A 23,811-nucleotide genomic window follows, 5' to 3' on the forward strand; every position below is an offset into this window, starting at 1 on the left:
ACGTTTTTTGCCCTTTGGTGTTCTGCAGCTCTACCCATATAGATTCCACATCATCCAAGCTAATGTCTTTCCTAACTATTGCATTAATCTCCTCTTTAACCAGCAATGCTACCCCACCTCCTTTTCCTTTTATTCTATCCTTCCTGAATGTTGAATACCCCTGAATGTTGAGTTCCCAGCCCTGATCATCCTGGAGCCACGTCTCCGTAATCCCAATCACATCATATTTGTTAACATCTATTTGCACAATTAATTCATCCACCTTATTGCGGATACTCCTTGCATTAAGACACAAAGCCTTGAGGCTTGTTTTATTAACACCCTTTGTCCTTTTAGAATTTTGCTGTACAGTGGCCCTTTTTGTTCTTTGCCTTGGGTTTCTCTGCCCTACACTTTTCCTCATCTCCTTTCTGTCTTTTGCTTTTGGCTCCTTTTTGTTTCCCTCTGTCTCCCTGCATTGGTTCCCATCCCCCTGCCATATTAGTTTAAATCCTCCCCAACAGCACTAGCAAACACTCCCCCGAGGACATTGGTTCCAGTCCTGCCCAGGTGCAGACCGTCCGGTTTGTACTGGTCCCACCTCCCCCAGAACCGGTCCCAATGCCCCAGGAATTTGAATCCCTCCCTGCTGCACCACTGCTCAAGCCACGTATTCATCTGCGCTATCCTGCGATTCCTACTCTGACTATCACGTGGCACTGGTAGCAATCCCGAGATTACTACTTTTGAGGTCCTACTTTTTAATTTAGCTCCTAGCTCCTTAAATTCGTTTCGTAGGACCTCATCCCTTTTTTTGCCTATGTCGTTGGTACCAATGTGCACCACGACAACTGGCTGTTCTCCCTCCCATTTCAGAATGTCCTGCACCCGCTCCGAGACATCCTTGACCCTTGCACCAGGGAGGCAACATACCATCCTGGAGTCTCGGTTGCGGCCGCAGAAACGCCTATCTATTCCCCTCACAATTGAATCCCCTATCACTATCGCTCTCCCACTCTTTTTCTTGCCCTCCTGTGCAGCAGAGCCAGCCACGGTGCCATGAACTTGGCTGCTGCTGCCCTCCCCTGATGAGTCATTCCCCTCAACAGTACCCAAAGCGGTGTATCTGTTTTGCAGGGGGATGACCGCAGGGGACCCCTGCACTACCTTCCTTGCTCTACTCTTCCTGCTGGTCTTCCATTCCCTATCTGGCTGTGGACCCTTTCCCTGCGGTAAGACCAACTCACTACACGTGATACTCACGTCATTCTCAGCATCGTGGATGCTCCAGAGTGAATCCACCTTCAGCTCCAATTCCGTAACGCGGACCGTCAGGAGCTGGAGGCGGATACACTTCCCGCACACATAGTCGTCAGGGACACCGGAAGCGTCCCTGAGTTCCCACATGGTACAGGAGGAGCATAACACCCGACTGAGCTCTCCTGCCATGTCTTAACCCTTAGATACACTTAAACTGGTAATAACAATGTTAAAAGTTACTGACCAATATAAGAAGAAAAGAAAAACTACTCACCAATCACCAGCCAATCACTTACCCCCTAGGCTGTGACGTCACCTTTGTTTTTTTGCCTTCTCCCTGTAGCTGCACCGGTACGCCTCTCACCGACCCCGGACTCGCGCTGCTCCGAGCTCCCGCCTCCTCGACTGACTGCTCCGAGCTCCCGCTGGCCTTTATAGGCCTCTCGCCGACCCCGGACTCGCGCTGCTCCGAGCTCCCGCCTCCTCGACTGACTGCTCCGAGCTCCCGCTGGCCTTTATAGGCCTCTCGCCGACCCCGGACTCGCGCTGCTCCGAGCTCCCGCCTCCTCGACTGACTGCTCCGAGCTCCCGCTGGCCTTTATAGGCCTCTCGCCGACCCCGGACTCGCGCTGCTCCGAGCTCCCGCCTCCTCATTTATCTCATTGCTGTTTGTGGGAGCTTGCTGTGCGTCAATTGGCTGCTGAATTTCCTGCATTAAAACAGTGACTACACTTCAGACGTACTTCATTAGCTGCCCCCTGTCTTAATGTCTCCCACCTTGACGCGGTGTCAATTTTTGTCTCCTTGCGCTCTTTGGGATGTTGTACTACATTAATGGTGCTATATAAATGCAAGTTGTTGGTGTTGTAAAGCGCCTTGGAATGTTGAGGATGTGAAAGGTGCAATACAAGTGCACGTTCTTTTAGTAGGTGAAGGTGTGAAGTATCTGCTCAGAGACTGAACAAATTTTACTTTGTCTTTTGTTACTTAAGAGCACTGTGGGAGTACCTTCACCACACGGACTGCAGCGGTTCAAGGTGACAGCTCACCACCTTCTCGAGGACAATTAGGGATGGGCAATAAATGCTGGACTTGCCAGCAATGCCATCTTGTGAATGAATAAAATAAACTTGTTTTGGTGAGCCGTCGGTAGCTTGGAGACCAGGGTCATTAACATGAATGATACATTCAGGAAATGTAGTTGCCTTTGACCTGATTAATCTACGTCTCTTGTGACTTCACGTGGGGAGTGCAAGAACTTGAGAATGTTCTGGAACAGGAAAAGGCCTTTTGGCCCAGCGAGGCCGTCTTTCTTGATCCTCTGCCATGCATTCCACTGCTATTTAATTAGCCAGATCAGCTGTTTGCATGGGAGCCGTGTTCCCATTTCTTTGGGAATATGTGAATTGTATGGGGGGGGGGCAACAAATTGCTTACATAAACAAGTTGTTAAATAATGAAAGACAGAAAAATAGAGACCCATTAACCAATTGTACGGTTTTTAAAACTAGTTACTGTTTTCCAGTCAAATTCCAATGTTCTCCTGGCTGGCTTCTGACCTTTCACCCTGCTTAAATCGATAAGGGGTTATGGGAAGCGAGCAGGGAAGTGGACCCGAGTCCATGATCGGATCAGTCATGATCATATTAAATGGCGGAGCAGGTTTGAGGGGCCATACGGCCTACTCCTGCTCCTATGTCTTATGTTCTTATGTAAACATGAGCTCATTCAGAACTCTGATGTCCGTATCTTCTCGCACTAAGTCCCGTTCATCCATCACCCCTGTGCTCGCTGACCATTGAGTCCCGGCCTAGCAACACCTTGATTTTACAATTCGTATCCTCATGCTCAAGTCCATCCATATCTCTAACCTCCTCCAGCCCTACAACCATTTTGAGAACTCTGCAATTCAGATCTCCTTCAATTCTGGCCTCTTGCGCATCCCTGATTTTCCTTCGGCCCAACATTGGCAGCCGTGCCTCCAGCTACCTAGGCCCTAAGCTCTGAAATTCCCTCCCTGAACCTCTGCTCTCTTTCATCCCTTTATGATGCTCCTTAAAACCTACCTCTGATCAAGCATATCTCCTTGTTGAGTCTTGTTTGATAACGCCTTGGAATGTTTTACTACGTTAAAGGTGCTATATAAATGCCAGTTGATGTTGTTCAAGTGATAAATGTAGGCCAGGACACTGAGGAGAACGCCCCTGCTCTTCAAAATATTGCCATGAGAGCTGTTATATTCACCTGAGGGCAGACCTGGCCTCGGTTTAAAATCTCATCCAAAAGACAGCTCCTCCGATACAGCAGCACTCCCTCAGTACACCACTTACATAAGAAACATAAGAACATAAGAATTAGGAACAGGAGTAGGCCATCTAGCCCCTCGAGCCTGCTCCGCCATTCAAAAAGATCATGGCTGATCTGGCCGTGGACTCCGCTCCACTTACCCTGCTGCTCCCCATAACCCTTAATTCCCTTATTGGTTAAAAATCTATCTATCTATGATTTGAATACATTCAATGAGCTAGCCTCAACTGCTTCCTTGGGCAGAGAATTCCACAGATTCACAACCCACTGGGAGAAGAAATTCCTTCTCAACTCAGTTTTAAATTGGCTCCCTGTATTTTGAGACTGTGCCCCCTAGTTCTAGTCTCCCCGACCAGTGGAAACAACCTCTCTGCCTCTATCTTGTCTATCCCTTTCATTATTTTAAATGTTTCTATAAGATCACCCCTCATCCTTCTGAACTCCAACGTGTAAAGACCCAGTCTACTCAATCTGTCATCATAAGGTAACCCCCCTCATCTCGGAATCAGCCTAGTGAATCGTCTCTGTACCCCCTCCAAGGCTAGTATATCCTTCCTTAAGTCAGGTGACCAAAACTGCACGCAGTACTCCAGGTGCGGCCTCACCAATACCCTGTTCAGTGGCAGCAGGATCTCCCTGCTTTTGTACGCCATCCCCCTCTCAATGAAGGCCAACATTCCATTCGCCTTCCTGATTACCTGCTGCACCTGCAAACTAACTTTTTGGGATTCATGCACAAGAACCCCCAGGTCCCTCTACACTGCAGCTTGTTGTAATTTCTCCCCATTCAAATAATATTCCCTTTTACTGTTTTTTTTTTTTTTCCCTCAAGGTGGATGACCTCACATTTTCCGACATTGTATTCCATTTGCCAAACCTTAGCCCATTCGCTTAACCGATCCAAATCTCTTTGCAGCCTCTCTGTGTCCTCTACACAACCCGCTTTCCCACTAATCTTTGTGTCATCTGCAAATTTTGTTACACTACACACTGTACCCTCTTCCAGGTCATCTATGTATATTGTAAACAGTTGTGGTCCCAGCACCGATCCCTGTGGCACACCACTAACCACCGATTTCCAACCCGAAAAGGACCCATTTATCCCGACTCTCTGCTTTCTGTTAGCCAGCCAATTCTCGATCCATGCTAATACATTTCCTCTGACTCCGCATACCTTTATCTTCTGCAGTAACCTTTTGTGTGGCACCTTATTGAATGCCTTTTGGAAATCTAAATACACCACATCCATCGGTACACCTCTATCCACCATGCTCGTTATATCCTCAAAGAATTCCAGTAAATTAGTTAAATATGATTTCCCCTTCATGAATCCATACTGCGTCTGCTTGATTGCACTATTCCTATCGAGATGTCCTGCTATTTCTTCCTTTACGATAGCTTTAAGCATTTTCCCCACTACAGATGTTAAACTAACTGGCCTATAGTTACCTGCCTTTTGTCTGCCCCCTTTTTTTTTAAACAGAGGCGTTACATTAGCTGCTTTCCAATCCGATGGTACCTCCCCAGAGTCCAGAGAATTTTGGTAGATTATAACGAATGCATCTGCTATAACTTCCGCCATCTCTTTTAATACCCTGGGATGCATTTCATCCGGACCAGGGGACTTGTCTACCTTGAGTCCCATTAGCCTGTCCAGTACTACCCCACTAGTGATGGTGATTGTCTCAAGGTCCTCCCTTCCCACATTCCCGTGACTAGCAATTTTTGGCATGGTTTTTGTGTCTTCCAGTGTGAAGACCGAAGCAAAATAATTGTTTAAGGTCTCAGCCATTTCCACATTTCCCATTATTAAATCCCCCTTCTCATCTTCTAAGGGACCAACATTTACTTTAGTCACTCGCTTCCGTTTTATATATCGGTAAAAGCTTTTACTATCTGTTTTTATGTTTTGCGCAAGTTTACTTTTGTAATCTATCTTTCCTTTCTTTATTGCTCTCTTAGTCATTCTTTGCTGTCATTTAAAATTTTCCCAATCTTCTAGTTTCCCACTAACCTTGGCCACCTTATACGCATTGGTTTTTAATTTGATACTCTCCTTTATTTCCTTGGTTAGCCACGGCTGGTTATCCCTTCTCTTACCTCCCTTCTTTTTCACTGGAATATATTTTTGCTGAGCACTATGAAAGAACTCCTTAAAAGTCCTCCACTGTTCCTCAATTGTGCCACTGTTTAGTCTGTGTTCCCAGTCTACTTTAGCTAACTCTGCCCTCATCCCACTGTAGTCCCCTTTGTTTAAGCATAGTATGCTCGTTTGAGACACTACTTCCTCACCTCAATCTGTATTACAAATTCAACCATACTTGATCACTCATTCCGAGAGGATCTTTTACTCGTAGATCATTTATTATTCCTTTCTCATTACACAGGACCAGATCTAAGATAGCTTGCTCCCTTGTAGGTTCTGTAACATACTGTTCTAAGAAACAATCCCGTATGCATTCTATGAATTCCTCCTCCAGGCTACCCCATGCGATTTGATTTGACCAATCGATATATAGGTTGTCATCCTAAATAAAGGCCTGGAATTTGCGGTCAGTGGCAAAGCGAAGACGCTGGCCCCGAAGTAAGCTTCACGCACAGATCTGCCAAGAACTTTGGGTTTTCCAGCGTTCAGTTCAAATCAACGGAGTATAGTGGCGATCCCCTTGTGCATGATGCTGTGATGTCAACGAGCTGTCTAAACAGCCAATCAAAATGCAGAATTCTCGCAGGCCGCAAACCAGGGAGTGGGGAAGCTCTTAAAATTCTAACTTTAAAAAAAAATGTTGAGGACCAAACAAAGATTGGTGCTCTCACATGGGGAAATGGCAAACCTGATATAAAGATGAACAAACTTTTTTAAAGTTTCTTTAAAAAATGTCATTTTTATTAAAACGGATAAATTTCACTGACAAAATCAAAATTAGTTATTCAGGCCCATAAGCATTGTTTAGCAGTCAATACACTGCTAAAACCCCCGTTACACCGAATCCATTTGGGTCTAACCTTTAGTGGGAAAATTTAACAGCAGAATTACTGAAGTTTTTCAGTTTCCCTGATTTTAAATGATTACACTGATTGCAGGCTCTGTGGAAGGGGAACGGGGGGGCGCCACAGCACAGACCACAACTTCAGGATTTCCACATGCGCCAGTTTCAAAGGTGAAACAACGGCAAACGTCGCTAGTTCACCATCATCCGGACTGCAAATTCCAGGCCATTGTGCTCGAGTCTCTGGAGTGGGACTTGAACCCTCAACCTTCTGACTGAGCCGCGACTAACACACGGAGTAACAGTGAAACTCAGAAATCCAGTTGCACCTTCGGAAAAGACGCACTTCCGTTTGCACGAGGAGAATATTCACGATGCTCTTTAGAAGGTTTTCCACATCGCTCAGGTTCTGGCATCCTGCGAATGGCGGGCACCGTTCTAATTGGTAACTCCATTAGCTTACGGGGATTGTGCTGAAAAAAATGACAGGCTTGGGCCCTTGAGAGAGGCTATGATCTGAGTAAAAATGTTAATAACAGTATTCAGACAAATATATATATTGTGGATAAAAATGGTAATTTTATTGTAAAATTTGTATTTTTTGAAATTTTTATTGGTGAGAACTTATTTTAAGCCTGTAGTAAACAGATTGAGGGGGAAATGGCACATTATTTTTCCAAAATCATTTGTTTAATTTGCCATCGCTTATTGGTACACTTCCCTGGCTGGTCTTTCAGAATTGGTTGGTTTTTATAAGTCTTTTGTCTTTTCTCGGTGTTTCCTGCATTACAACGGTGCCTACACTTCAAAAGTACTTCATTGGGTGTGAAGTGCTTTTGGATACCCTCAGTACTGCACCAAGAGTGTCAGTCGAGATTGTGCTCCAGTCTGTGGAGTGGGTCTTGAACCCGCAACCTTCAGACTCTGGTGAGAGTGCTACCACTGAGCCATGGTTTTTTGCTTTGTTTCTGTAAACAAATCTAATCAATAAGTTTTAGCCTGCACACGTTGGCCTGGGAGCATGGCTTTTATCTGCTGGAAGAATGTGGCGAGCATTTTGTGTCCTCCAAGTGATTTATCATGATTCAGGGTTCATTTTTTTTTTTAAATCTGGGACAATCCGCGCACACCGAAGGTTAAGAATGCTGGTTTCAGTATCCGAGGGATCCCTTGTCTGCTTGTGAAAACTGTAATTTAGTTGTGTACATGACAAAAGTGTTTAGTGCAGAGGGGGTGGGAGACCTTAGTTGTAGCACACATGTGGCTGAAGTTCCATTATAAAATGCAATTATCAGCCATGGCCTAGTTGGTAGCACTCTCACCTCTGAGTCAGAAGGTTGTGGGTTCAAGTCCCACTAGATTGACACTTCAGTGAACCACTGAGGGAGTGCTGCACTGTTGGAGGTGCCATATTTTGGATGAGTCGTTAAACCAAGGCTCTGTCTGCCTTCTCAGGTGGATGTAAACGATCCCATGGCACTGCTCAAAGAAGAGCGAGGGAGTTCTCTTCGATGCCCTGGCTAATATTTATCCTTTAACCAACATCACAAACAGATTATCTGGTCTTTATTACATTGCTGTTTGTGGAGCTTGCTTGTGCAGAAATTGGCTCACGTTTCCTACATTATAACAGTGACTACACTTCAAAAAATTATTTATTGGCTGTAAAGCGCTTTGGGGCTTGGGGCGGCCGGTGGTCTTGAATGGCGCTAAATATTGAGAATTAATAAACTGACCCTGCATCATCATAAATCATAAATGTTTATAATCTGATTTTTTTTTCTCCCCCTCCCCCCCCCACTCCTTCACCAGTGGTGCTCCCCCCAGAGAAGGCAGAGCCATGTGATGGATTCACATCAACTTTCAGTCAAGAAGATGGAGAAAAGTGTCCCAGTAAAGAAACCAGCAGAGGGACAGGCAAGAAACGGCTGAACTTTGATGTGAGTTTTGAAACCTGGGAGATGGTGAATGGTTATTCAAGAAATTATTTTAGGGGAAAGTTCTATTCCTACAAAAAAAAATGAAGACATGGTTGACTTTGGCCATTTTAAAACAAAATGCTTTAACAGATGTTAGTGCCGTGTTTATATGGTATGTTGGCTGAAGATACTGGTATATGGGGTAATTCTACAATCCCAATAGGGAGTTGCACTCAGAGTATGGGTTGGAGAAGTGCAGCTGCAGTGCTGGAGTCTTTGTCTGTCTGATCTGTGCAACCTTCAAGCTAGGGTCCCTGCTGGGAGTAGAGGAGGAATAGGAGTAGGCCATTCAGCCACTTGTGCCTGTTCCGTCATTCAATTGGATCATGGCTGATCTGTATCTTAACTCCATTTAGCTGCCTTTGCTCCATACTCTTGCCTAACAAAAAATCTATCGATCTCCATTTTGAAATTTTCAATTGACCGAGCCTCAACAGTTTGAGGGAAAGAGTTCTAGATTTTTTTTGCCCTGTGGTGAAGTGCTGAATGGCCTAGCTGTAATTTTAAGGTTATTCCCCCATATTCTGGACTGCCCACCAGAGAGCAAATAGTTTCTCTCTCCCCTATCATATCGTTTAATCATCTTAAACAACTCAATTACATCACCCCTTAATCTTCTATACTTGGGAATACAAGTCTAGTCTATGCAACTCTTTTCCCTGTATACTAACATCTTCCAAGAAAGATGTACTGGAATATTTCATGGTAACTGAGTGTTGTAACAAGTACGAGATCCATATTCTATTGTAAGCCAAAGAAGCAAGGTTTGAGGAAGTCATTAAACGTATGTCCTCATTGATATGTTACTGCACTGCAACATTGACAGTGCAACCAATGCCAACATGTAATTCACAGAAACCATTTTGTAGAGCTAAAGCTAAACGAAACAGGAGATTAAGTGCCTAGTACAAATTAGGAGTAATCCATCCTTTTTTAATGCATGTGACAGCCAAACAGAGTTTTGGAAAAAAGATATCAGCCTTCCTGTTAATTGATGAAACCTGGGCACAATTCCACAGGAAAGGGCTGATAGCTTTTTTCCAAAACTTTGTGTCTGTCATTTTGCAATAAACACCATTTTAATTTTAAGCTGCTGCTTAAATGCCGCAAGAATGTAGCAATGCCATTGGCCAGAAATTAAATAAAAGGTGAAAGAAAATTAAACTAATGGGGTTCAAAGGAAAGCAACGAGATGAAGGCAGCAATGTTGCTGGTTAATTCTGAAATGGGCAAGTAACTCCTCCAGAAATGTCCCTCCGAGTGGAGATACCTGGCCTCCACCACTTCCCTACAGCAGTAGAGCTTAATGGTGAACCTAGGTTCCACATTGCTGCTGCACCACATGTTGGTGTTCCGACGTACCTTTGAGTTATGACAACATTTCAATCTGTTGAAAGAATCCCGCAAGTAGAGGAGAGATTTAGAACAGAGAAATGCACTTTCTTTTCAGGAGCTAGAGTGTGACGTGTCTATTGAAGAAGATAACCATCAGGAATGGACCTTCACTCTTTATGATTTTGACAACTGTGGCAAGGTTACTAAGGAGGTACATTTACATTTGTTTCTGCTTCTTGGGAGATCATAGTGTGTTAATTTGTGCATATTGCCAATATAAACCAGACTGATGTAACTTTTAGCAGCTTGTAGTTGGGAGAACTGGTAGGGAGTGCATAACCAGCATCCTCATACTTTGCCCATCTATGACTCTCTTATATTGCAAACAACTTGACGGTGTAATGGTGCATAAATCCCATTGGTTAAGGTTAAGATCACAAATGGGATTTTAAAAACATATATATTATCTATATATATATATATATATATATATATATATAATATATTCTGCTGAAGTTGAGGTAAAGATCAGTCATGATCTAATTGAATGGCAGAGCAGGTATGAGGGGCTCAATAGCCTACTGTTCCTATGTAACAGGATCGAGGGGCTAAATGGCCTAATGCTGTTGCTATGAGGAAACCTAGGCATAGTGTTAATTTATAACTTTATAGGTTTGTGGGTAATGGAGTGTTTTTTTAAACTGATTTCTGGTGGTGCTGCTTTTAGAGTAATTCCAGGAACCATTTTGGTCCCATAAGTGGATGGGGTGAGAGTTGCCTGATTGGTGGGGGAGGACTGGGGTTGTAGAGCAAACCGCTCAATAAGCTGAAGTCAAGTCTTGGCTACGTGGGACCTGAAGCAGACTAAGGCCTGAAGAAACAGTAATTCAGCTGAAGACCTGCTCCCGCCCCCCGCTCCCCCCCGCCTTCCTTCCCACAGATGGTGACTGAGAGGTAGGAATGTTCGACGAGAGGTTTTGTCCATTTTTGGTTAGCTCCTCTACAATGTTAGGCATGAGAGAGGCTCAGACAATTTCTCCAATAAACAATATTGTTATACAGGCAAATTCTTTGAAAATAGGAAATGAACAATCTCTTGCTGAGAACCTCAAGTGGGATAGGTTTTTATTGCAATGAGATTCCAAGAATGTTTAGCCTGTTAGCTTTGGATCAGTCCTCCATCTCTATACAAGTTCTTTCATCCATTATAGTGCACATTTACTATTTAATTGTTTTGCTCCAACATCTGTTTCTTGGACTACGAGTTTTATACAATTTGCCTTTCTTTTGAAAAAAATCGTCATGGGGAATCAGTACTGTTCATTTGAAGGTTAAAGTTTCAGCAGGATTGCTCAAGTTGAGAAACCTTCTGTAAGTTGTAACTGGTACTCTCCTTTTTTTGCCGTTGTTGATTGTGGGTTAATTATAGGACAAGCGGTGACTGGGCTTTGGCAGTAGAAGGCAGGGTAAAGGTCTGACCCGAAGTGAGATGATGCCTTGTTGATTAGTGGCTGTAGCAGTGACTTGATTCCATTGTCACTCACTGCAGCACTAGTGCGTAGAACAAATCAAAATTACGTTGTCAATTCACTCGCGTTCTAGCCACCAACACCATGGTGCTCTCTGAGACATCCAACATGGTCAATCTTTCACACATCTTTTGAATTTTCCTTACTGTGAAGAGTGGGCAAGCGCCACCACACCATCTTCAATCCTGCAACCAACCAGGATTCAACTGGTCACATGGTAGTTGGGCACTTCTCGACCACTTTCGCACAGGCCAGGGAGAGTGCGCATCATATCTTCACCAATGGGGCCTTCGTGATGTGGAAAAATGTCCTTGCAGACAAATACAAACCATGTCCCACATTGTTGACTCGTGTCCATCAACTGAAGGAGTTGATGAGATAGATGGAGAAACTATTTCCTTTGGTGGGGGAGTCCAGAACAAGGAAGAATAACCTTAAAATCAGTGCTAGTCTATTCAGGGCTGATCTCAGGATGAACAACTTCACACACAGCAGTGGAAATCTGGACTTCTCCCTTAAAAGGCTGGGGCTGGTGGGTCAGTTGAAAATTTCAAAACCACGAGATTTTTGTTCGGCAAGGGAATTGAGGGATTAGAAGCAAAGACAAGTAACTGGAGTTGAGGTACAGATCAGCCATGATCTAATTGAATGGCGGAGCCAGTACGAGGAGCTCAATGGCCTACTCCTGTTCCTATGTAACAGGATCAAGGGGCTAAATGGCCTGCTGCTGTTGCTATGAGGAAACTTGGGCATAGTGTTAATTTATAACTTTCTTTTCACTACGACAAAAACTTAAGTAATCTAAAATGATGCACACTAAAGGTCCTGGAATTTGAACAGGACAGTTAAGAAGTTATTGGGCATTTACATTTTTGAGATGCAGGATATCGTATAGAAAGGAAAGACTTTCATTTATATCAAAGTTTTCCCAACCTTGCGATGTCCTGAAGCGCTTTACAACCAATTAAGTACTTTTTGAAGTGTAGTCACTGTTGTAAGACCTGGACTAGTGTTTGGGTAATGCACGTGTCCATACATTAACCTGGGGGGAAAACTTCTCTGCAGCCAAGGATTTTTCATTGACTAAAACGTAGCTGTTAACGATGTATATATCTTTTTTTTTTTTACATGCAGGATATGTCCAGCCTAATGCACACCATCTATGAAGTTGTAGATGCTTCGGTAAACCAATCGTCTGCCAGCAGCAAGACACTGAGGGTAAAGTTGACAGTGACCCCTGAACCCTCCCATAGGAAAAAAGATGGGCTCGCCAATGGTCAAGGTAAACCAATTGACATTTGAGTACAATCAAAGAGTCTCCTTTGTTTAATGTTTTTATCCTGGAGCCTGTCTCTCTGCTGGTAGGTATTCAGACTACCTGATATAATGCCCAGTCTCTCTGTGGTGCTGCAAGTGTTAATTTTTTTTTTTTTTGGAAGAAAATGTTTCCCTCCCCACAATTTCACATTGCACCATTACTGTCACGATGTTAGTCTTGGCTTTGTGGGTAGCCTCTCGCTTCTGAGCCAGAAGGTTATGGGTTCAAGTCCCACTCCAGAGACTTGAGAGTATAGCATCTAAGCTGACACTCCTGGTGCCAGTAATGAGGGTGTTCTGGTCGAGGGTGCCACCTGAGAGTTTGTTCATGACAGAAAAGAGGTTACTGTGCAGAGCATCCTTAAGTTGACAATATTCTGCAGAATGCAAGATGGCTTTAGGGGGGAAAAAATGGGTAGAATACAAAAGTAAGGTTCAGTCTACTCTTTCCCCAACAATGTGTCTTAGAAACATAGAAACATAGAAAATAGGTGCAGGGGTAGGCCATTCGGCCCTTCTAGCCTGCACCGCCATTCAATGAGTTCATGGCTGAACATTCAACTTCAGTACCCCATTCCTGCTTTCTCACCATACCCCTTGATTCCCCTAGTAGTAAGGACTTCATCTAACTCCTTTTTGAATATATTTAGTGAATTGGCCTCAACAACTTTCTGTGGTAGAGAATTCCACAGGTTCACCACTATCTGGGTGAAGAAATTCCTCCTCATCTCGGTCCTAAATGGCTTCCCCCTTATCCTTAGACTGTGTCCCCTGGTTCTGGACTTCCCCAACATTGGGAACATTCTTCCTGCATCTAACCTGTCTAACCCCGTCAGAATTTTAAACGTTTCTATGAGGTCCCCTCTCATTCTTCTGAACTCCAGTGAATACAAGCCCAGTTGATCCAGTCTTTCTTGATAGGTCAGTCCCGCCATCCTGGGAATCAGTCTGGTGAACCTTCGCTGCATTCCCTCAATAGCAAGAATGTCCTTCCTCAGGTTAGGAGACCAAAACTGTACACAATACTCCAGGTGTGGCCTCACCAAGGCCCTGTACAATTGTAGCAACACCTCCCTGCCCTTGTACTCAAATCCCCTCGCTATGAAGGCCAACATGCCATTTGCTTTCTTAACCGCCTGCTGTACCTGCATGCCAACCTTCAATGACTGATGTACCATGACACCCAGGTCTCTTTGCACCTCCCCTTTTCCTAATCTGTCACCATTCAGATAATAGTCTGTGTCTCTCTTTTTACCACCAAAGTGGATAACCTCACAATTATCCACATTATACTTCATCTGCCATACATTTGCCCACTCACCTAACCTATCCAAGTCGCTCTGCAGCCTCATAGCATCCTCCTCGCAGCTCACACTGCCACCCAACTTCGTGTCATCCGCAAATTTGGAGATACTACATTTAATCCCCTCGTCTAAATCATTAATATACAGTGTAAACAGCTGGGGCCCCAGCACAGAACCTTGCGGTACCCCACTAGTCACTGCCTGCCATTCTGAAAAGTCCCCATTTACTCCTACTCTTTGTTTCCTGTCTGACAACCAGTTCTCAATCCATGTCAGCACACTACCCCCAATCCCATGTGCTTTAACTTTGCACATTAATCTCTTGTGTGGGACCTTGTCGAAAGCCTTCTGAAAGTCCAAATATACCACATCAACTGGTTCTCCCTTGTCCACTCTACTGGAAACATCCTCAAAACATTCCAGAAGATTTGTCAAGCATGATTTCCCTTTCACAAATCCATGCTGACTTGGACCTATCATATTACCTCTTTCCAAATGCACTGCTATGACATCCTTAATAATTGATTCCATCATTTTACCCACTACCGATGTCAGGCTGACCGGTCTGTAATTCCCTGTTTTCTCTCTTCCCTCCTTTTTTAAAAAGTGGGGTTACATTGGCTACCCTCCACTCCATAGGAACTGATCCAGAGTCAATGGAATGTTGGAAAATGACTGTCAATGCATCCACTATTTCCAAGGCCACCTCCTTAAGTACTCTGGGATGCAGTCCATCAGGCCCTGGGGATTTATCGGCCTTCAATCCCATCAATTTCCCCAACACAATTTCCCGACTAATAAGGATTTCCCTCAGTTCCTCCTCCTTACTAGACCCTCCGACCCCTTTTATATCCGGAAGGTTGTTTGTATCCTCCTCAGTGAATACCGAACCAAAGTACTTGTTCAATTGGTCCGCCATTTCTTTGTTCCCCGTTAACTCCATCCTCTTAAACCCTACGATGAGAGTGTGACTTTTCTATTTCCCCAGCCCCTCTTGCAGCCGCTGAGTGAGAGAGCTATTTGCACCAATTTATAGGTAGTTTGTCCAGTTGATTCACGCCCACTAAGGACTGGATTGAAACAGTCAGAATTCAATTCATGTATCTTACAGCTGAGAGGGAGGGAGGGAGAGATGATTTTTATTCTCTGCGTGAATTCAATCCCAGATCCCACTCTGTCCTCCACCACTGCTGTAGAAACATGAGGGGCTGAGGAGTATGGGAGCTGAGGATGCAGTGAGCACCGGCTGAGCTCAGCAGGTTTATGGACCGATATTTATGTTTACCTTTTGCAGATCGCGAAAGCGGTCGGTGCAGGAATGAAGCTGAACACACGGAGGAAATGAAGAGCGCGGACAAAAGGCTCTCTGCCCAGCTGAGGTACTGCAGGCTTAATCCATCTCCTCCAACACATTTCTGATCTGATCTCCCATTACAAGGATCATTGAAAAGGGAGATGAAGTGCTTGGCGTGCTGAGCGCTTGAATTTGTTGCTGGTTTCTCAGTAAAATGCAGCACGATCGAGTCGTTGAGAGGTGTGATTCTGTGAGGCTTAACTTCCAGTGGATATTCTGGCTAGAGAGGAACACAGGCTGCATAATCAATCCTGTGGTGTTGTTGCTGGCTCTCCATGCTGGGAGAGCAACTTTGCAAAATAATCCCCAAGATATTTTAGGAATAAACTTACCCTTTTTCACAGATTAATCCCACTGTACTCGCCACATTCCTCAATCTCTTCTCCATCGAAGGGCATCCAAATATTTCTGAGAACCACTTATTCTCTCCTTTCCCGACAATTTATTCTGCAACTCTACTATCCTTGAACTTCTTTCCTTGCTCCCAATTTCCTAATTTTTAAACATGTGCTCCTCTGGATTTGACCATAGTGAACAATTTGTCTGTCAATTTCATCTATATCTTTAAACTTCAATTGGGTTATGTCAAAGTGCCATCTTATCCAACTTCTTTGACTTTTCTTCGTAACTTATCTTCTTGCTATCTGTTTCTCACCTCCTCTTGTGGCTTGGGTCACAATATCTTCTCTATGATTAGATTAGGTACCAATTGGTTGTGGACATAAATACAAAACTGTTGAAAAGCAAATTCCTGACAAGTGTCCCACAAAGAGTGCTCAATCTCTGAAATGGCCTTTTGGATAGGATCATCTTTGGAATCAATCACAAAACATCTTCATAGGCTTTTATAGACAAGATGGCCTCTATCATCTGCATTAATTTTTGTGAGGTGATGAGAATTGCACATCTTTTCTCCAGCTGAGGTTGAACCAGTGCCTTTTCATTTGTATATTATTTTATTGCTGCGGCTCACCATAATGCTTATGACTTCATAGCTTAATCCTCTCTAATGCCTTCGCTCTGTCCTATTCAGCACACAGCACCATTGTTCCGTTTAACACTGGACCTCAATGGGCTACCTAAATCCTTCTGAATCTGATTGCATTGCTTTTCATTATTTAACCAGCCTCCTATTTTGATATCTGCTATCTTGTAAACTTTACTTGCAGTATCCTTATCCATTAATATAGTTTATAAAAAAACAAGGCTATTCACTGAGTATCTATCTTCATTCTGGCCTCATTGATGGCTGTCCTTTGTTTCCTGGTTTGAGCCTATTGCTTGGCCAATACCAGATGTTGTCTCGTGTTATTTTATACATAAATTGCCAAAATGTCTCAAGTTTCCAAGTATATATCAGCTGTAAGTCCCCTTCCCACTGTCGTGGATTCTTCCAATATAAAAGGCCGCCATTCGGCCCATCGTGTCTATGCTAGCTCTTTGAAAGAGCTATCCAATTAGTCCCACTCCTCTGCTCTTCCCTCGTAGCCACAATCTCTTCAATAAAACATCAGCTAGCCTCCTTTTCTTGAATTTCTGCTAACTGCCCTTTAACAAGTTGGGCCTCTTTCACTGTGTTCATTCAATCATTTCAAACCTGATGTGCTATAGTATCCTGCTATTCCTCAATCCTTTTTTTGAAAACTAGTGCCAATTATCAATCCTCCTGAATCTCCCAAATGTAATGAAATTACTAATGACCTTTATTAAAGCTCCATTCATTTTAGATTTTAACTCTTAAGACTTAACAGATTCAAATCTGCATCGGCTAGTTTGTGTGTTTGGAGTACCATCGTTTAATGACCCTACATGGCCATCAGTATTTGCTGCTAGCCACTTGGCATGCTTCTTGAGTGATCCTGGAAATCAGTTGTCCTGCTTAAGCAACTTTTCCTGTTCTTCCTGGGTAAAGACCAATGGGAAGTAACTAGTTGATAACTCTGCTTTTTATTATCCCTGGATTCTAGATTTTCCACTCACTTTTTTAAAGGGACCAGTTTTCTTTCACTGGTCATGTACTGTGAATATTTTGAAGAGACTTTTATTAATTATAAGTGCCCAGGTTATGGATGCCTTTATTATGCCATGCTTTGAGAGCTGCAGATTGGCTGGAAATCTGCCAGGTTAACGTTCAACCAAAAAGAGGGAAGATATCAAGGGAGGTATTTTGAAATGAAATTAAACCTTGTTCCAGGTTTAGGGAAATCAAGGCTTTGACCTTGCTATTAATGGGTTTGGGTTGAGGAAACTGGCCTTGGGTTCAACCCAAGCTGAGTTCGCGTTGAGATATGAGCTGTTAATATGTTGGGCTTGAGTCAACACTGGAAGGCTGAAAAAGAATCTTGATTGAGTTCTGTTTTCTTGCAGAAGATACAACAGTGACCAGCAGAATTCAAATATTCGTGAGCATTACTGTGTAGATGAAAACACCGAGAGAAGAAACCATTACTTAGACTTGGCTGGGATAGAAAACTACACATCCAAATTTGGACCAGGTATAGAAATAAAATGGCTGTTACTTTTCCTAACCAAGGAAGAGTATTTCCAGATCATCATAACTCGCTGCGTAAAAATATTTCTCCTTATCTGCCCTCTGATTCTTTTGCCAATTATCTTAAATCTGTTTCCTCTGATTACTAACCCTCCTGCTAATAGAAACAGCTTCTCCCTATCTACTCTGTCAAAACCCCTCATCATTTTGCACTCTTCTATTCAATCTGCCTTGCCCATCTCTGCTCCAAGGAGAACAATCTCAGTTTTTCCAGTCTCTCCACATAATTGGTACCATTCTAGTAAATCTCCTCTGCGCCCTCTCCAAGGCTCTGACTGCCTTCCTGAAGTGTTGTACCCAGAATTATACACAATTGCGGCCCAACCAGTAATTTATAAAGGTTTATCATAACTTCCTTGCGTTCGGTGCCCATCAAGAACAAGCTCAATTTCCCCCCTGAATAGAGCAGGAAGTTGCCTCCTGCAGTGCGATGAAGCCACACGATTGTAAATAGAGGGACCTATAAAGCCCAGCGACTTGTTAATGACCACAGCAAACTATTGGTTGGACAGCTCATTCATGCCTCCCTGCCTATCATCCCTCCCCGTCTTTGAGCTGAAACATAATCTGCCTGACTAATGGAAACTTTCAAATAAATCGAGTAACATCCCCACCCAAGTGGAATGTGCTGTTGCCCAGATTGTTCTTCAGTTTATTTCCACAGGAGCATTTTTTTTTGGGGGGGGTGGGTGGGTGGGGGAGGGTGTTATTTTTTTCCCTCCTAATTGGACTGAAAGACGCGTGAACATTTTCAACCTTAGATCGGGTACAGTACAAGTTAACTGCTTTAACAATGACCTCAAACCTCAGAAAAGCTTCTGTTTTCTTCTTTTTTCCACATGGTCATGTGACTTGAGTGAGTTTACAAATTACGGTTATCACAAAGAAGCAGACTCCTGCCCCCCCCCCCCCCCACACTAGTAATTGGTTTAAAGTCACCTAAACCCTCTTCTTTTTGGGACTGAAAGGAAGACTTTTTTCCCATCAGTATAGCCTCGAGATTCCGATCTTAAAGTTGCAAGAATCATTTTGTATTATCCATTATTGCAGTTGCGCTGAACACTCTTGAGGTTACCGGAAAGATAACATTGCAGGCCAAGTCTGCAATATTGGATGTGGCTGCTAGTTCATTGCTGTTTAGTGATTGGTTGCCTGCACACCTCCCAGTTAGAGTTGATTCACTTGGAGACAACCAAACAACTTTTGAATAGTCCAATAAATTAGCCACAAGTCGCATATGGCGAACCTGAAATCCAGATGTGGCTAACTGCATTTCTGATTAGTAAATAAAAAATGAGGAATAAACACTGGCTGTTGGGCATGTGATCTCCATACTCTCTCTCGCATGGTGTATGCATGTGAACTTTAACCTTTTTGTGCATTTGTTGATAAAATGGTAAGACGAAAGCAGTGTGCGAGTATATTTTAGATCGTTGTGGCTGCTTTACTTCCTTGGTTACATAAGAGGGGTGGATGTTTGTGGAGCACATTTACGTGTGTGTGTGTGTGTGTGTGTGTGTGTGTGAGGCATTTTCTACTAAAATCAGTGCCTGTGGCTAAAACTGTTGCCATGGTAACACCTGTGGCTAGTCAGCGATTTCTATTGGACAGCACTGAAGTAATGCTTCAATTAAGAGAACAAAAGGGGTAGGCGACCACACACTGTCCATGTAGAACTAATATAAATTGGTGGTATGTAGCGTTAATGAAGTCTGCTGAAAAAACAGATGGCTTGGGACAAATCTAGCCTTCACGGACGACTTAGCAGCATTCTGGCATTTTGTGGGCTCCCATATGGTTTTGGCACTGATGGGGTTAAGAACTGATTTCCTTTTCAGATCAAAGCAGGGCAGCGATGGTGCCAAATTGGACGGCTGCCTGTGCCCAGCGCTACATGATCCACACAAATGCAGGAACTTATCTCCTGTACAAATACACAGAGGGCTGGAAGGTAGCCAAGTTTCATTCACACTCGACAATAAATTAACCGCCCCAAGACGCAGCAAAACACCAGAACTCTAGGGCACACTTAAAAGGTTGACCTTGAATCCTGGAAAAGTGGGCCGTGTAATTTGGAATGACTGACACACAGGCTGCTGTTCACATGCTGACCGATGAAAGCAGAATTCCTGCAATAGGGCAGTGGTCACTGTTTCCATCTTTCCCCAGTGCAAATGGAAACCCAATGAAGGGACACTTGGCCTGTGTCTGAATGCAAAAATCCTAATTCCATTTTGGCTGTGAACCATGTTAAAGCTTATTGTGTTGCATAGAATTATATTACATAGAATCTACACAGCACAGAAACGGGCCATTCGGCCCAACTGGTCTGTGCCGGTGTTTATACACCACGTGAGTCTCCTCCCACTTAATTACCTCTGCCTGCCCTGTCTCCATATCCCTCTCTTCCCTTCTCCCTCATCTATGCATCATATCATATAGTTTCAGAATAAGGGGTCGCCCATTTAAAACAGAGATGAGGAGGAATTTCTTCCCTCAAAGGGTCGTGAATCTTTGGAATTCTCTACCCCAGAGAGCTGTGGAGACTGGGTCATTGAATATATTTAAGTTGGAGATAGACAGATTTTTGAATGATAGGGGAGTCGAGGGTTATGGGGAGTGGGCAGGAAAATAGAGTTGAGGCCAAGATCCGATCAGCCAAGATCTTATTGAATGGCGAAGCAGGCTCAAGGCGCCAAATGGCCTATTCCTGCTCCTATTTCTTATGTTCTTAAGTCTCCCTTTAATTGCATCAATGCTATCTGCTTCAGTCACTCCCATGTGGCAGCATGTTTGAAATTCTCACCATTCTCAGTGTAAAGAAATTTCTCCTAACTACTTCATTTGATCAGTTGGTGACTATCTTTTATATTTATGCCCCTTTGTTCTGAACTCACCCACTATTGGAAACAATATCTCCACATCCACCCTATCGAACCACTTCATAATTATAACTACCTCTATCAGGTCTCTTTTTGGTCTTCTCAAAATTATCAGACCTATTGAAAATGCGATGTTGTCTCTGCTAATCGGCTCGTCTCATTCCGTTAACGCTGGCTTATCCCCTTCTCTTTCAGGGTCCCCACCTTTGCAGACCAGGCAAGAGCACCATGGGAAAAATGCTCACTCCCAGAATCGGTCACAATCTCAAGAATCGGAGACCCACAGCAGCCACCATCGTCGATCCCAGATCCTCCTGGACCAGCCTTCTCCGACGAGCGTGGGTGAGCTCCGGTCGGGCGAAATGCACCAGCGGCTGAAATGCCAGGAGAAGCCGCTCGGGAAGTCCCCCAAAGGGGTGGGGAAAGCTCCTGCCACGCCCAGCCAGGGTGGCGGAAATAAGGCGGGGAAAGGCCCACACTACCACTCCCAGCCCAACCACGCGGGACACGACCACCATCACCTCCAGCAACACAGCCATAAAAAGTACAGGCAACGGATGAAAGACAGCCACGCCCCGCTGAAGTCGGCCCACGTTCAACCGCCGGCGCTGGAGCAGGAATTCGTCCGGGATCTGCCGCCGGTCATGTCCAGCGATGGTTACGTCATGCCTGTCATTCAGAGACATGAGCATCACCACCACCACGAACACCATCACCACCATCACTACCACCATTACCACCAGTCATGAGGAGCCGGTAACGGCAGCAAGCAAGAGAAATGCCTCATGTTTGAGGGCTGGACGTTGGCCTGTCTCCATGATTACTGTGCTTTCTGCACATATAACAACAACAACTTGTATTTGTGTAGTGCCTTTGACGTCGTAAAACATCCCAAGGCGCTTCACAGGAGTATTATAAGACCAAAAAAAAGTATGTAGTACTGTGGCGGTGGCCACTTTTGAACTGACACGTTGAGGTGTACACGAGCAATAGTTGGGAACTAACTGGCTTCAAAACTCAACATGTCGACTCTTATCAAGTTGCATTTTTCTCACGATTATATAAAAAAAAAGGAAAGTTTGAACTGACATGTGCAAGTCTCTAGGGATAATAATCACTTATCTTCTCCCCAATGTCTGCATGACTCAGGTGAGATGTGCAGCTTCTTGGCTACACACAAGGCTGCCCACCATGAAGCACAGGCCTACTTTATATCTTGTTTTTTTTTTATATATATATATTATATAACAATGAAAAAATGATCCAAGAAAATTTGAAACACCACTGCCATTACTCTGCTGCGTAAAGAAATATAAATGTCCGAATTGATTATGTTTTATTAGCTGAAAGGAACTTCGATTTTATACTGGACTGAAAATACTTCTTGCTTGCACGCTCTGTGGTACTGTGGGTCTGAGCGACCAAGACAAACTATCTCTATAATAGAAGCCCTAAGCTCATTCCGCAAGCAATTTCGGAGCGGGCTTCTTCTGTCAAAGCAAGACTAGCTTTACTGTAGGCACCATTTGAAGTGTATTGTGTTATGAACTGACACTTAGAATAGTCTGTCAGCATGTATTAATAACACCATAAGGATGAATGTAACACATAGTAATCATTTTTAAAATATAATTTATTCATATATTGAGAAATCTTTTTTATTTTTTAGTTATACCTTCGGTTTCTCATCGATGCTGACTCCCAGCGATAGGGTCCTGTCTTCATAGGGAAGCGTTGGCCAATATTTTTTTTCTTAAGGATGAGAGACTCTGCATCGTTTTTTCTCATGTGACTCCGTGACGTGTTTCGATGTGATTACATGATCTTGGGGTGTATTTGCAAGCCAGTTACAAGAAGCTCTGCCAAGCACTTTTTTCTTTCTTTCCCCCCCCCCCCCCCCCCACCCCACCAAAACCCAGAGACTTTAAACCTTTAAGAAGCAAGTGCGGCTGGATTGGTGAGTCGGCTGCTGATACAATTGCCACACCCTGGTGCCACACACCGATTTTATTGCTCCCATGCTAAAGTGTCTTGAAAACAGAGAATGATGGGTGATGCCATAATATCTTCGCCTCTGCCGCTAAATTGCTTTTCTTAAACAAAAGCTTTGAAAAAGTTGACATAACATAACATAAACTCTCTGCAAACGTTTAGAACAGCCTATTCCAGGAACTGAAGTGAGCTTAAAGAAAAAACTATTCCCTATCTAGGTAATTCTGCTTTTAATACAAAACCCATGTCCGAATCCCTCTGCAACCTGTTGTTTGTACAAAAATATATTTTCTTGTATCGTTGCCAGGGAAACTTCTATACTATAGGTCATCAAGCTCTATATCGAACTCTTGGTCAAGATCAACACTTTCTCAGAGTGACACTCTTATTTAGGAACAAAAGCAATATGTTACTGTAATACTTTTCTTACATTCCAGTTTTGTGTGGATTTTTCCCCATATTATGTCGACAGTATTCTCCCAGATATGTTATCAAAAGTAACCAATACCATATTGTAGTGATATTTTTGTAAAAAAAAAAGACCTTTCATAATAGTTCTACTTTATTGGATTTCACTGCGATTTTTGTATAGTATTGTACATGGACTTAATTAAATGTATTATTTATTTAACGGCAAGCAATCTGTTTTCATTTGAAGTGTAAAGTTGGGCAAGAATCCCCAGTTGATTTGCCAGACATCTCTTATTCTTCCTTAACTGTGACACTGAAGATGATTTAGAGATGGTGATACCTTGTTGCAGAATATATTGGTCTTGCATTCTTGTTTACTAAAAGTTTTTACAAACACAAACTATAAGCAGCTCTCAAAACTTCACTGGTGTACTAAGACCATATACAAGCTGGAGATTCATGAACATTAATGGGTTTTCTTCATCATCTATTTTCTGGGGACCCAGGTTTTATTTGAAGAGACTGTTGCTATCCCTATGATGCAGTTCCACTTTCTTTCACGAGGACATGGCCACTTTTACAATAAAGCAGTCTTTTACACTTTTTTAAAAAATTCATTCT

The 23,811-nt window shown here is 43.5% G+C and overlaps 1 protein-coding gene across 4 annotated transcripts in view; it reads left to right on the plus strand.

Annotated features, from left to right (window-relative positions):
• nkd2b (NKD inhibitor of WNT signaling pathway 2b) overlaps window positions 1-23,379 on the plus strand; it is a 138,757-nt gene extending 115,378 nt beyond the window's left edge. The window contains exons 1-8 of one of the 4 annotated variants that reach the window (XM_070880498.1): window positions 1,602-2,276; window positions 6,631-6,981; window positions 8,349-8,476; window positions 9,966-10,061; window positions 12,514-12,661; window positions 15,295-15,379; window positions 17,722-17,849; window positions 20,983-23,379. In XM_070880498.1, coding sequence (XP_070736599.1) covers window positions 6,960-6,981; window positions 8,349-8,476; window positions 9,966-10,061; window positions 12,514-12,661; window positions 15,295-15,379; window positions 17,722-17,849; window positions 20,983-21,536 — 1,161 coding nt within the window. In that variant the 5' untranslated portion in view covers window positions 1,602-2,276; window positions 6,631-6,959 and the 3' untranslated portion in view covers window positions 21,537-23,379. Of the gene's footprint in view, window positions 1-1,601; window positions 2,277-6,630; window positions 6,982-8,348; window positions 8,477-9,965; window positions 10,062-12,513; window positions 12,662-15,294; window positions 15,380-17,721; window positions 17,850-20,982 lie in introns of those variants that run through there. The other 3 variants (XM_070880495.1, XM_070880496.1, XM_070880497.1) reach the window with 3 other exon arrangements.
• The last annotated feature ends 432 nt before the right edge of the window (window positions 23,380-23,811 follow it).

This window comes from Pristiophorus japonicus, chromosome 5 (assembly GCF_044704955.1).
Source record: "Pristiophorus japonicus isolate sPriJap1 chromosome 5, sPriJap1.hap1, whole genome shotgun sequence".
NCBI classification, from domain to species: domain Eukaryota; kingdom Metazoa; phylum Chordata; class Chondrichthyes; family Pristiophoridae; genus Pristiophorus; species Pristiophorus japonicus.